Source organism: Panthera leo, chromosome D3, assembly GCF_018350215.1.
Source record: "Panthera leo isolate Ple1 chromosome D3, P.leo_Ple1_pat1.1, whole genome shotgun sequence".
In the NCBI taxonomy this organism is placed as follows: domain Eukaryota; kingdom Metazoa; phylum Chordata; class Mammalia; order Carnivora; family Felidae; genus Panthera; species Panthera leo.
This window is the reverse complement of record NC_056690.1, coordinates 54,018,040-54,032,363: the sequence shown is the minus strand read 5'-3', so window position 1 is coordinate 54,032,363 and position 14,324 is coordinate 54,018,040. Positions and strand designations below refer to the sequence as shown.

At 42.0% G+C, this 14,324-nt stretch overlaps 1 protein-coding gene across 2 annotated transcripts in view; it reads left to right on the top strand.

The window, feature by feature from the left end:
- GAREM1 (GRB2 associated regulator of MAPK1 subtype 1) overlaps nucleotides 1-14,324 on the top strand; it is a 198,930-nt gene that overhangs the window by 152,797 nt on the left and 31,809 nt on the right. For both annotated transcript variants that reach the window (XM_042910137.1, XM_042910136.1), the window contains exon 3: nucleotides 6,519-6,649. In XM_042910137.1, the coding sequence (XP_042766071.1) occupies nucleotides 6,519-6,649 (131 nt within the window). The remainder of the gene's footprint in view (nucleotides 1-6,518; nucleotides 6,650-14,324) is intronic.

Below are 14,324 nucleotides of genomic sequence, written 5' to 3'. Positions count from 1 at the left end.
TGTTATATGAAACAGAATATCAGCAATCATGACAACAGGGCAAGGAAAACCAAATGTAAGAGTTCTAAGGCTCAGGGTGCCTGGGTGGTTCAGTTAGTTGAGCATCTGACTCTTGATTTTGGCTCAGGTCATGATCTCAGGGTTTGTGGGTTTCGAGCCCCACATTGGGTCCTGGGCTGACAGTGCAGAGCCTCCTTGGGATTCTCTGTCTCCCCCTCCCTCTGCCCCTACCACATGTGCATGCACTCTCTCTCTCTTTAAAATATAAGTAAAAAAAAAAAATTTTTTTTTAAGTTCTAACACTTTCATTTCATGAGTGGAAACCTCCTATCTTGCCAGGAATTTTTTTTTTTTTCCTCTGAGAGTACTCTGTCACCTGATAAAGGACTTGAACAGTATCTGCAATCACAGTTTTGTTCTGTTTTGGGGGGGTGGGGGGAGGCAGAGGGGAAGGGAGAGAGAGAATCTTAAGCAGGTTCCATGGAAGCTCAGTGTGGAGCCCGTCTCACAGCTTGATCTCACAACCCCTGAGGTCATGACCTGAGCGGAAATTAAGAGTCAGACGCTTAACTGACGGTGCCACCCAGGCGCCACTGAAAACAGAGTTTTAAAGGAATGCAGAGATGTTCTGGACCTGCACCGTCGGATACAGCCACTACTAGACACATGGGATGCTTGCAGTGTGGCTGCTATGAACTGAGGTGTGCCACAGTGTAAAACATACTCAGCATTTTAAAGATGTAATGAAAATAAAAGTAATAATAATAAAAGTAAAAATAATGGTAAAGGCTTAATGCCAAAAAAGAATGGTAAACATCTCACTGTGCTTTCCTGAGTTTAGACATGTTGAATTTCGTGCTATTAGACTTGCAAATATAAATATCCGATAGACCCTTAGATATATGTCTTTAGAAGTTAAAAGAAATTTAGACTCCATCAAATGTGTTTTTTATACATTTATGCAGCCATTGGCACAAGAAAAATTCAAATACTTCAGTGATCTCCAAAGAAATGGCACATTACAGGCAAGAGATGCTTTTTGATGCCTACTGACTTATCTAACTTAAAGAATACTCACTGCGGAGTGCCTGAGTAGCTCCGTCGGTTGAGCATCTGGCAAGGTCATGATCTTGCGGTTTGTGGGTTGGAACCCCGCATCCAGCTCTGTGGTAGCAGCGAGAGCCTCCTTGGGATTCTTTCTCTCCCGCTCTCTCTCTCTGCGCCCCCGCCCCCACATGTGCGCTCTCTCTCTTTCTCTCTCTCTCAAAAACAAATAAACTTAAAAAAATATATATATATATGTATATATATATATATATATATATGTGTGTGTGTGTGTGTATATTTACATGTATATATATGTGTATATATGCATGTATATATATGTATATATATGTGTATATATATATACGTATATATATGTATGTATATATACATACACACACAAAAAAAAAAAAAGAATACTCAAGGTTGGCAAGATTGTGGTCCAACTGGGATGTCCATGGAAGAAATCTAAATTGGCTACTCATAGACATATAAATTGGTTTAGGGATTTTGGAAGGCTAGATAGCCAGGTATTTTAAGCACAAAGAATTGTGTGATACTCTTTGACTTAATAATCCTGCTCTAGAAAATTCATCCCACAAAAGTGAGCCAAAAAGAGAAAAGAAAAGCTCTGTGCATCTTGAGAACAGGAAAGGGACCTGAGAACTGCTAACCGGTTACTTGTGCTGAGTACTTAAAATCATCTCCGTTAATCCTCGCTACAGCCCTTTGCAGTGTCCACACTTTATGGGTGAGGAAACAAAGCGCAGACGGATTAGTAATTTGTTAGTACTCTCTAAAACTTGTAAGTGGCAGAGTTTGCACTTAAGTCAGTCCTAGCCTAACTCAGACTAAGAACAGAAAAATAGTTAAATCCACTATGAAATGCTGTGCAAACATTATAAATGTATCGTGTCGGGAAATGTCAGAAAATATAGGAAGGAACAGAGATTATATTGGAGATACTTCATAATCATTAAGAGTTTGTACAAGGAGGGTCGCCTGGGTGGCTCGGTCGATTAAGCGTCTGACTCTTTATTTGGGCTCAGGTCATGATCTCATAATTGTGAGATCCCACCTTGAGTTGGGCTCCAAGTTGGGCATGGAGCCTGCTTAAGATTCTGTCTTAAAAAAAAATTTTTTTTTCAAAGACTACATAGAACTGAGACAAACAAAAATGTTGCTTTATTGTGGAGGCAGAATTTGTTTAAATAAGTGGTATTGATATTCCTATAATTTTTAAAATTCTGTTGTTTTTATGAATGTAATCTAACATATGTATAATATATAATCGAACATACTTCAGTGTATAATCTAACATATTTTGACTATATTTTCAAATATTTATTCATATCCTTACATATTTATTTTTTTTCAATTTTTTTAATGTTTATTCTTGAGAGAGAGAGAAGGAGAGAGAGCATGATGGAGGAGGGGTAGAGCAAGAGAGGGAGACAGAATCTAAAGCAGGCTCCAGGCTCCATGCTGTCAGCACAGAGCCCAATGTGGGGCTCGAACTCAAAAACCACAAGATCATGACTTGAGCCAAAGTCAGACGCTTAACGGACTGAGTCACCCAGGTGCCCCTACCCCTACATATTTCTAAAAGGTATATGAGCTGTTACATTATAACTAAGTGCATTCTCTACATTGTCAACATCACCTACCCCTTAACTCCTGAAAACTCCCCCTTCAAGGTCTGTCACCAGCAAAATCCCCATGTCCTTAAAGTTTTCTCTGAAATTACTTGTATCTTGTTAAACCCTAACCTGGGTATGCCCTGAAAACTCCACTTCCCTGAAGTCTTCTCGGGTGGCAGCTCTATTTTTTGCCCCAAAGTTGAGAGGATGTGAGTGTTTTCTGTGTTCTTTGGGGCTCCCTTGACCATTCTAACTCCCCCTCCCTAGAAACTCTCAGCTTTAATCTCTTGTCCTTAGACTGTCTCATCCACTACCCCAACAGTGTTACAGTTATCTACCATGCCCAGAATCCCTCCCTCATTTGTCCGTAATTTTCACTCCTGGCTCACTGCCATTCTCTCCAGCATTACTTCTGTCTTCATTCTTGGGATTTCAGTGCATACATATACGATCCTGCTAATACCCCTGGCCTCTCAGTTTCTCTAGCTTCTCACCACCTCAACCGTTAACCTCCCATGGTTGCCCTCTAGACTGTGTCATCACCAACAGCTGCATGCTTCCATTTTCTCAAATTGCATGCCTTCCACTCTGACTACTCCTCTGCCTGGCCCTTGAGCTCACTCCATCCAGGATTTGGAAATCGACTCCATCAGAACCCACTAGCCATTGATTCCACTACTTTCCACCCTCGTTCCTCCCTCCCAAGATGTTGGGTCCAGCTCAAGTTCCACGGACTGATATTATGTTCACTCCCTTGCATACATCTTGGCTCCTGTGCCCCTCTTTTGTGTTTCATACTCACTTGGCAGTTTTACAGTCCCGGCTGAATCCCAAGTCTCTGCCCACTTTGGACCAGCCCCTGTTTTTGCACACTGTCAGGAGAAAAACGTACAACTGTCCTGTTGTTTGGTTTCACTTTTAGTTCGTGACCATGAACCTCGAGTGGGAACTTATGGCTGTCCAACAGTCATGGTGGGTCATTCACTCTCAGTGGACTTACTACAGTCTTCCCCTCCTTCCTGAGCCCTCCCACACCTCCTCTCTCAATCTCAATCTTATTCTCAGCTGATGCCTTCCTTCTGACTTTTGCTGGAAATATGGAAGCAATAAAAAAGAGCTACCAGCTCCCACTGAGCTCTCACAGGTGAGCTCCTGCTGAGGCCCAGCCCCTCCACTCCTATACCCAGGGACATGCTCCAGTAATCCCTTCCTCATCTGCTTGTCCCTCCGTTGGTCATTCCCATCAGCATCCATCATGCAAAGAAAAAAAAAAAAAAACAAAAAAACAACACTCCCTTGATCCCATTCCATGTGCTCCCTTTAACTAGCACTCCCATGTCTTTTCTCCCGTTCATTGCAAAACTCCCCAAACATCACCTGCCGTCCATCCCTGTTATTCGCACTTCTCCCTTCTCTTAAATCCACCTCAGTCAGGCTTCCGCCCAACTATTCCACTGCTCCTGTCAAAGTCCCCAGTTAAATACAAGTTGCGAAAGCCGACCGTTGCTAGCCCTCATTCCAGAGTCCTCTCTGAGCGGCATGTGACATCGCTCTCGCTCTTGAAGTGCTCAAGCCGTGGCTTCTAGAATGCACCCCTTCTGGATCTGCCTCTTACTCCCCCAGCCAGTCCTTCTTACTCTCCTGGGACTCAAACCTTAGATGTCTTCTCTGTCTATACTTAAGCCTGTGCTCTTCGTCATCAAAGTGCCATGGCTTTAAAGATCAGTGTGCTGGGGCGCCTGGGTGGCGCAGTCGGTTAAGCGTCCGACTTCAGCCAGGTCACGATCTCGCGGTCCGTGAGTTCGAGCCCCGCGTCAGGCTCTGGGCTGATGGCTCGGAGCCTGGAGCCTGTTTCCGATTCTGTGTCTCCCTCTCTCTCTGCCCCTCCCCCGTTCATGCTCTGTCATGCTCTGTCTCTCTCTGTCCCAAAAATAAAATAAAAAACGTTGAAAAAAAAAAAAAAATTAAAAAAAAAAAAAAAATCAGTGTGCTGATGCCTCCTGGGTTTCCAGCCAGACCTCCCTCTGAGCTCCACACTTACATGATCATCTATGAACTTCTGGGATATCTCTGTATGTCTGATAGACATCCCAGAATGAACTCCCCTACCCCTCCAACCCGGGTTCCTTCAGCTGCTCAGGCCAAATTTGTAACACTTTCCCGCCATTTCCAACCCCCTGCCATCTCACACCTGGATTATTGCAGGAGCCTCCTAACTGCTGTCTCAGCCTCTACACCTTGCACTTCTACAGTGTTCTCAAAACAGCAGCCAGAGTGGTCCTTCTGCACATTGGATAGATCACCTCTTCGTGCACACCCCCCGGCGGCTCTCCATCCCACTCAGATAAAGAGCTACAAGTCTTCAAAGCTGTACACAATCTGGCCTCCTGTTCTTTCTCTGACTCTCTCTCTCGTCCCTCTTACCTGTTATTCACTCCGCTCCGGCCACACTGGCAGCATGCCAAGCGGGCAGCCACCCATCTGTCCACAGGTCTTTGAGTAAGCTACGGTTAGAATTCTGAGAACACACCTCCCAATGACGTCAAAGGTCACCTTCTCAGCCATACCTACGCTGGCCACCCTGCACTCTCTGTCCCCCTCACCCAGCCCTATTTTTAATAACGCTTCTCACCTCCTGACCTATTACATACCCTAGTCATTTTTCGTGTTTATCATTGTCTTCTGCCACAGTGTAAGATTTAGCACAGAGATTTTCATCTGGTCTCTTCATTGACTTCTGTCTAGCATCTAGAGTGATGCCTCCACCGTAGATGCTACCAAAAAAAAAAAAAATGTCTTGAGAGTATGAATGAAAGTTTCCCTGTTTCTGCCCGGTGTCCTGTAGACACACGCTGAGAGATCTGCCTCATTATAGCTTTTAATTCCTTTTCAAGTTTCTCAAGTGTTATAGTGTAAACAGCATTCAGAAAATGAGTGCTAAGAACACTATGTCTTTGGCTTGGTTTATTCTAAACTGAAAACAACTCCTAGAATGAAGCAGAAGTATCATAAATATTGAAAGTATATGAACAATAATAGATCCTTGACATTTTGGGGAATATGTTCAAAGTTCTTCACAATCCCCCCAAAGTACAGATACCACAATGGTATATCCTACTGTCATGAACTTTATGCGGAACAGTAAAAAAGAGAGAAGGAAGCCACATGTTGCTGTAGATGGAACTGGCTCCTCTCCAGGCCCACTCACCCCCTGGCCCAGCCTTGCCCTGCTCAGGCTTCACACTTGTGCTGCAGAAACACCACAAATTACAGCGGCTCATGCGCCCTCAGCATCGCCCACATATTGCTGAAACCAAGGATATCAATTCTGTGGGAGCCAAAGGTCCGCTATATTATTTTGTCCTACTTGCAAAAATTTGAAATACTACTTTAAACAAATTAGTTGCCCTAGGGCGTTCGGCCTTTCTTTTAGAACATAGCATGTGTGGGTGTTAATTACAACTAAATGACAAGGGGATTATTATCAAAAACAAAATGAGCAATCGTTTGTAACAGAGTAAGTTTTCACTTTGAGATCAAATTACAAATAAGCATCCATTCAGTTTGATTTTGGTCATCTGGTAATAAACTCTTGATGTGAACAAAAAGATGCAAAGGAGAAAACATATGTGTTTGTACTCATTTTTAAGCTGACTTTTCAATATAGATTCCAGTTCAAGAAAACCTTCTGCCGTGGTAACTTTTTCCCCTCATGATAGTGATCAGAAGCCTTCGTCAAAGAAGAGTGGGAGTAAAGAAAGGGGATGCTGTCGCCACGGTGACAGCTGTCCAGCGTAAACATCTCACATCTCTTCCGTTTATCGTGTATTTTAGGGCAATTCAAGCTGCTGGAACAAGACCGGGATATAAAGGAGCCAGTGCAATATTTCAACAGTGTGGAGGAGGTGGCTAAAGCATTTCCTGAACGCGTGTACGTCATGGAGGAAATAACATTCAACGTGAAGGTAGTTCTAGAAGAACCGAATATTTATCCTCCCTGAAATAAGTTAACTTTCAGGTCACTATGTACACAGTGAGTTCCCCCTGTGCTTCATAGGAGAGTTCCATCTGATGGATTCGTGTCAGTGGCCCAAACTGGTCTTTTTAAGAACTGCATGTGCTGTAGATGACCTAACTCTCCAACAGGTTACTGTGTTAACATTATCTTTTGCTAGAACAACTGTCGAGGCAGATCAAAAGATTTTTTTTTTAATTTGGGCTTTATTCTCTAATATGTAACAGTTGTTTGGCCAGCTCTTCTGTAAGGCTGGATGCTCCACTTGTGGGAGCAAGCAAAAGGCATATGACAACACTAATACTGAGCACTTACTTAAAGAAAAAGGGAGAATCTTCCGGACTGTGCCCTGACATCAGCTTCTATTCATTCCATTATTTGTAGTCTATCTATATCAGTACACAGAGGGAAAATTGATATATAGAATATTGCCCTGTATGTATTTGTTGATGTTTGGTCATCAGAGAAAAGCTAAATTGTGTTTATTGTGCTGTATTTGTTTTGCATTCTTAATGGGACAGTTCTGTCCCCTGGTGCATAATGAGCGAGCTCCTTTGACTAGACTTGCTGTTGAAGAGGGACTAACCAGAGAATCCCTGTCACCAAGGCCCAACCTTATTGCCTGTAAATCCTTTGTGTTTTCTTCAAAAACACACACGTTTGCTACAGCATTCTAGAAAGTGTTCACATTGAAAGCATTAACCTCTCTTCATTCAGCAGGAAGTCCAACTAAGTCATGTTCGGTAAACATTTCAATATTTTGGGGGCAAGATGCCCGTTTGTTAGAAATCCACTCTATGTGAAAAACAGACTGCAGGGTATCTTAGTCCAAGAATGCAACAGTGTCTTTGTGGGTGACTCACTCTACCCACACTCCTCAGGAAAGGGGGGAAATGTCTAAGACAGCCTCCCCCCAGGAACAGTGGCCCTGCCCATTTGGTCAGCTAAGCCAAGTCATTCTTCCAATTCTAAAATAGAGCTGCTACTCCACTTTCTTTGGTTTTATTATTAAAATGGGTAGATTTTGTGTCCTGTTAAATTCCTAACTAGCTAAATTATGCTTGTATTCAAAAATATTTATAACTTTTAAGTCCTTGAATAGCTCAGTCTATGAGTCTTGAACTTACACCGAAGATTTATGAGAACATGCTCAGTTTTAAACATACCAAGATTCATTGGTCAGGAGTTACTCAAATCCGATTTGATTCTTGTCTCAATAAGATTTAAACCTTTCCTTAAAACTTATATCTAAAATTACCTAAATTGGAAAAAAAAATATTTAGAAAGGAAAGTTAATACTTTTAAACTCTTTTCTTAAAGCAATGCATTTGCTGATAAATCATGAGAAATCAAGCATAAAAATGTGTTAAGACTTTTTAAAGATTTTGTCAAGTATTAAAGCTTAACATTCAGTCTTTTGCAGCATATTGTTCTTGTAAAAGATTTTTTTAAATGCCTCTAGCAGCTGTTTTTTGTGTGTGAATTTGTATGAAGTCAGCAATGATTGAAAGAATAACACTGAAATCAATACAGTTTGATGGGTTTTTTTTTTTTTACAGAATATCATGATAGACTCTGTTTATTCAAACATATGTAATAGAGATGCCATTTAAAAATTCAGCATAGCGGTATGAATCTATTTAACACTACTGACCTGTACACTTAAAAATGGTTAAGATGATAAATTTTATGTTACATATATTTTATCACAATTTTTCTTAAAAAAACCCAAAAAGGCTCAGAGACACAGACAAATGGGTAAGTGTACAGAATTCAAGCTTACAGCATCCATAGAACTGCCTGGACTTGGGCTGAGTTCCTGTGCTCTCCATACATGAATATTTAATACTTCTAGTCTATTACTTAGAAAGTTTTTTTTCTTAATTTTTTTTAATGTTTATTCATTTTTGAAAGACAGAGACAGAGCACAAGCAGGGGTGGGGTGGAGAGAGGGGAGGGGGACACAGATCTGAAGCAGGCTCCAGGCTCCGAGCTGTCAGCACAGAGCCTGACGCGGGGCTCGAACTCACGAACCGTGAGATCATGACCTGGGCCGAAGTCGGATGCTCAACCGACTGAGCCACCCAGGCGCCCCTATTACTTACAAAGTTTTGAGATGTTATCACATCCATCTGCCATTAATCATTAAGACATCGTTCACTTATATTCAAAGAAGAATTGATCAAGGAACCTCAGGAAATTTGCACAAAGAAATACACAAAAGTCTGTGTGCTTAGTGAATAAACACCCAAGTAAATAAATAAACCAAGGAGATTTATGGAAAAGATGTCTGGATACCACTTGGACCCCTCAAAAATAAAGTGTTGGAAGTCATGGTCTTTAAGAACTGGTCATAATGTGCATATGCATGTACACAGTACTTAATGTGAGAGCCAAGTGGGGGTAAGGAAATTGTGTGCCTGGTTACTACTTTGCTTGGAGAGGGGGAAAAATAATTAAAAACAGTACAACAGGGATGCCTGGCTGGCTCAGTGAGTAGAGCATGCAATTCTTGATCTCAGGGTCGTGAGTTCAAAGCCCATGTCGGGTGTAGAGATTACTTAAAAAAGCAACAGCAGTACAACATACTCATAAATACAGCTGTTATAAATAAATACTATTAAATGTATAATGTTAAATATTATATAACTATAGATGTTATCCAGAAAGCAGTGTTTTAAGTGGTAATGGAATTCAGGCCTCCTTTCAAAACTTCACCCTCTACTCTCCGCTTCAGGTACAGCAGAAATTAGACCAAGAGGATAAACAGCTCAAGAAATAACTTACAGTTAAGAATTGGTAGCTAACTGGCATCTGGAGAGTCAAAAGGCACAATTATTATTTGAAATAAAGAAATAGAAACGTTTGTATAAACAGTCATATATACTTATAATAACAAATAGAAATGAAGCATAATAAGAATATGGAGTAGAACAGAGGGGTTGAAAACGAATGGGAACTCTATAGTGTTATTACTTTCAAGACTGTAGCAGAACTTGAACAAAAATTTAATGGCTAGGATTAGTACTATACACAAATTTATTTAAAAATAAGCCATTCCTGGGGCGTCTGGGTGGCTCAGTGGGTTGAGCGTCCAACTTCGGCTCACGTCATGATCTCACTGCTTGTGAGTTCGAGCCCCGCATTGGGCTCTGTGCTGACAGCTCAGAGCCTGGATGGAGCCTGCTTGGGATTCTCTGTCTCCCTCTCTCTCTGCGCATCCTCTGCTCATGCTCTGTCTCTCTCTGTCTCTCAAAAATAAATAAACATTGGGGCACCTGGGTGGCTCAGTCAGTTAAGCATCCGACTTCAGCTCAGGTCATGATCTTGCAGTTCGTGGGTTCGAGCCCCGCATTGGGCTCTGTGGTGACAGCTTGGAGCCTGGAGCCTGCTACGGATTCTGTGTGTGTGCATCTCTCTCTCTCTCTCTCTCTCTCTCTGCTCCTCCCCTACTCATGCTCTCTCTCTCTCTCTCTCAAAAATAAATAAACATCAAAATTTTTTAAAATAAATAAACAAACATTAAAAAAGAATTAAAAATAAGCCATTCCAGGGTGTCTGCCTTAGTTGGTAGAGTGTGTGACTCTTAATCTCAGGATTGTTAGTTTGAGCTCCACGTTAGGCATAGAGATAACTTTTAAGAAATCAAAAATAAGCCATTCCTTTTATCTTGAAATTGTCCTTTTTCTTTAAGATTTGTTTTTTAAGGTTTATTTATTTCTTTGGGGGGGGGGGGGGGAGCTGGGGCAGAGAGAGAATTCCAAGCAGGCTCCACACTGTCAGAGTGGAGCCCGAAGTGGGATTCAACTCAGGACCATGAGATCATGATCTGAGCTGAAATCAAGAGTTGGACGCTTAACCGACTGAGCCACCCAGGCACCCTAAAATTAAATGTGTTTTTAAAAGATGCCTTGATGTGCTTGAAATTATCTGCCTGATTGCCCCATCATTAACTGCATGAAATGAATTAATATATATTAAATGTTTAATTCTTTAAACAGCAAATATATTTTGAGCACTTCCTGCACGTCTAGGCACTGTTAATAAACATGCAAACACTTGAGATTATAGTCAGTTGAGATTATATATATTGGCAGACAATATATGTACAAGTAGAAATACTACCTCCAAATAAAGGGATCAAGGAGACAGTGAGATGTACAGGGTTTGGAGCTTGGGGCAAGGAATGGGCTTGGGGTATACATTTGTGGCTCAAAAGCTCCTCGATGGCATTTGAAGCCATAGGACAGGTTGAGTTCACCTACATCAGGGCTGATTTTTTTTTCCTCCCAGGGACATTTGACAATGTCGGGGTACAATTTTGATTGAGGAAGGGTGAGTGCTACTGACTTCTAGCAGGTAGAGGACAGGGATGCTGCTAAAAACCCTACAATGCACAGGACAGCCCCACACCAAAGATGATCTGGCCCAAAATGGCAGTAGTGCCGGAGCTAGGAAACTCTGACCTAGAGACTAGATAAAGAAGAGAAGAAGAGAAGAGACCAAAGACTGAGCCCTGGAACACCCCTGCATTGAGGTCCAGGAGAGACTGCAAGGAGTAACAGTCAGATGGTGGAGCATGTGGATGAATGTTCCAGAAGCCACAGGACAAAAAGCGTTTCAAAGAGGAAGGGGCAACAGTGTCAAATGTTACTTAGTGATTGGATTAGAGGACTTGGAACTCACTGTGAAATCCAGCAAAATGGAAGCCTTTGGTAGCCTTGACAGGAAGAAAATAACAGCTCAGGGATCCGAAAGTAAGTTTTTGCCAGGGAAGTACACAGTAGGATGGTCCCAGAGTTTTGTCAAGGTATAAATTTCAAGTGAGACTACTCAACACCAGCTGTTTTCTTCCAGCCATCTTTGGCTTCCAGGATGCAGATACAGAGTAGACAGAGCGTTGCATTTAATCAGAGCTGGGGCTGTACTAGGTGAGCGTAACAGAAATTAGAAAAAGTGTGGATGAAGTACGCCCTAGAGTGACAGATAGTGATGAGCCGTGGACTCCTCACTGGATAAAAAAAAGTGTGAATATAAGAAGTATCACCCCAGTGAGAACCTAGGAGTCCTAATATGGGGTTAAGGAACTTCTGAACTGGTTAAGAAAGTGATGTGCAAAATTGGAGTGGTAGTAGAATATAAAATACTTGAAATTGGGGGCACCTGGGTGGCTCAGGAAGTTGAACACCCAACTCTTGATTTTGGCTCAGGTCATGATTCATGGGTTCGAGCCCCATGCTTTTAGCATGGAGCCTCTTTGGGATTTTCTCTGTCCCTCTCTCCCTGCCGCTCCCCTGCTCAGACACACTCTGAGAGACACACTCTCTCAATCTCAAAAATAAATAAACTTTAAAAAATAAATAAAATACTTGAAATCAAACTTTAGGTGGTAATACTGTATAGGAAATGACAGGAGTAGCTATTTTTTTCAAATCTATGTTCTGTTTGAGCATCTAACTAAGGTGGTAGTAAATGGAAGATGAGGGGCACCTGGGTAATTCAGTTAAGCGTCCAGCGTCAGCTCAAGTCATGATCTTGTGGTTCGTGAGTTCGAGCCCCACGTTGGGCTCTCTGCTGTCAGCACAGAGCCTGCTTTAGATCCTCTCTTTTCCTCTCTCTCTGCCCCTCTCCCATTTGAATGCACACACACACCCTCTCTCTCAAAAATAAATAAAAATTAAAAAAAAAAAAAAGAAAATGGGAAGTGAGATAGTGAAGGAGATGAAAGAATATGTGGACAGGTAGCCTCTTGCTCATTATCTGTGTACATTGGCTCCAATCTCTCCAAAGTTAATGGCATTCGATATTTTTAAAACAACAGTCACCTGCCCTTTTCACACTGTTTCCTTTATCCATTTCAGTTTTTGGTTCCTGTGGTGAGAGTTCTGTTTCTTTTTACCTGCTTTACTGCATGTTTGTTTTTAACTGTAACCGGCATTTTCTTTCTTGTTTCTTTTAGCTGTTCATCAGCGATCTCTATTGTCGTGTTCTTTTCCAGTCAGAAGATGACCTATTTCAGTTGGGCATCCCAACTGAGGGCTCATTCCTCTACCTTTTAATAAGAAAAATCGCCACCCAACAATTTGCAGGCATACATCTTCTTTTAAACAAGCTGTCGTGGATCTAAAGAGCATGTTGGAGTGCGTAGTGTAGCTCAGGCTCTGAATTTGGACCTGAGTTCACACCCCAAGTCCAGGCATTGACTATGAACACAGAAAGGTCACATGACCCCTTCGGTCCTGGTGTCATCACCTGCAAAATGGGGGTGATTCCACCCTCCTCGTAAACGTTTCATGAGAATTTCATGAAGTAATGGCACTAACGTGCTTTGCAAGTGACTAGTATTGGAGTTCACCAACCACAGCCTCGGAGTAAGGCACCTGTTTCGCAAATAAAGCTTTATTGGGACACAGCCACTGCATCCATATACATATATGTTCGGTGTCTGTGGCTGCTTCCACAATATAACAGTGGAGTTGAGTAATTGTACAGAGACCATATGGCATACAAGTCTAAAATTACTACTGTCTGGCCCTATAAGAAAAAGTTTGCCAACCCCTGATTCAGAACATAAAATCATACTAAAATTAAGTTTCCCATTTAAAAAAAAAAAAAAAAAAAGAATTCCCAACACAGATTATTTCACTTACTCTTTATTTAGTACTTTGTACCCTGGACTTTATATTAAAACCTCAGTACAGGGGCGCCTGGGTGGCTCAGTCGGTTGAGCATCCGACTTCAGCTCAGGTCACGATCTCGCGGTCCGTGAGTTCGAGCCCCGCATCGGGCTCTGGGCTGATGGCTCAGAGCCTGGACCCTGCTTCGGATTCTGTGTCTCCCTCTCTCTCTGCCCCTCCCCCGTTCATGCTCTGTCTCTCTCTGTCTCAAAAATAAATAAACGTTAAAAAAAATTTTTTTTAAATAAATAAATAAAACCTCAGTACATAGTAACTGTTGTTGTTGCAAAATACCCCTTCACCTCAAGTACTTCTTTGGAAACTTATCGTGCTGGTACCCAGTGAATTATTTCAAATGTTTTCCAGCCTTTTGAACTCAGCCCAGTAATGATGAAAAATTTTCCCACACATACACTTTCTGCCATCAAAATAATGACTAACAAATTCAGTCCTAATTTCAGTTCTGTCTTTACTGAGACATAAGCAGAGGGAAGAAAAGATGGCCTTCAGTTTGGCGATGGGTAACTTGCCATCTCTAAGTGTGGAAGAGACATTCTGGCTTCACTGCTGTCGCCCAAAAGCCTCTTCATTAAAATTAGTGCTCTCGAGTCAGAGAGAGTCCAAATACCCTAATCTGGATGCTATAATGTTGCTATTTTCATTCCAGCTAGTGAGGTCCAAGGTTTCAGCTGTTCCAAGCATAGATTTCCCCAGAGGCAAAATAACAAGTTTGCATTGTCTCAACTGGGGAAAACGTCCCACTGGGGAATTGTGAGATTTCAGTGAGAGCGGGAGCATAGGCACCACCTCTGCCTGCACAGATCTCTTCAGAGCCATTGCCATGTGGTCTGGGGCGAGAGCGAGCCGACGTTCTTGTCACCTACATCTTGGCTTGTGATTACTGGGTTTGGCACCTGTTTTCTGCAGAGGTGATAATGTCTAGCAGCA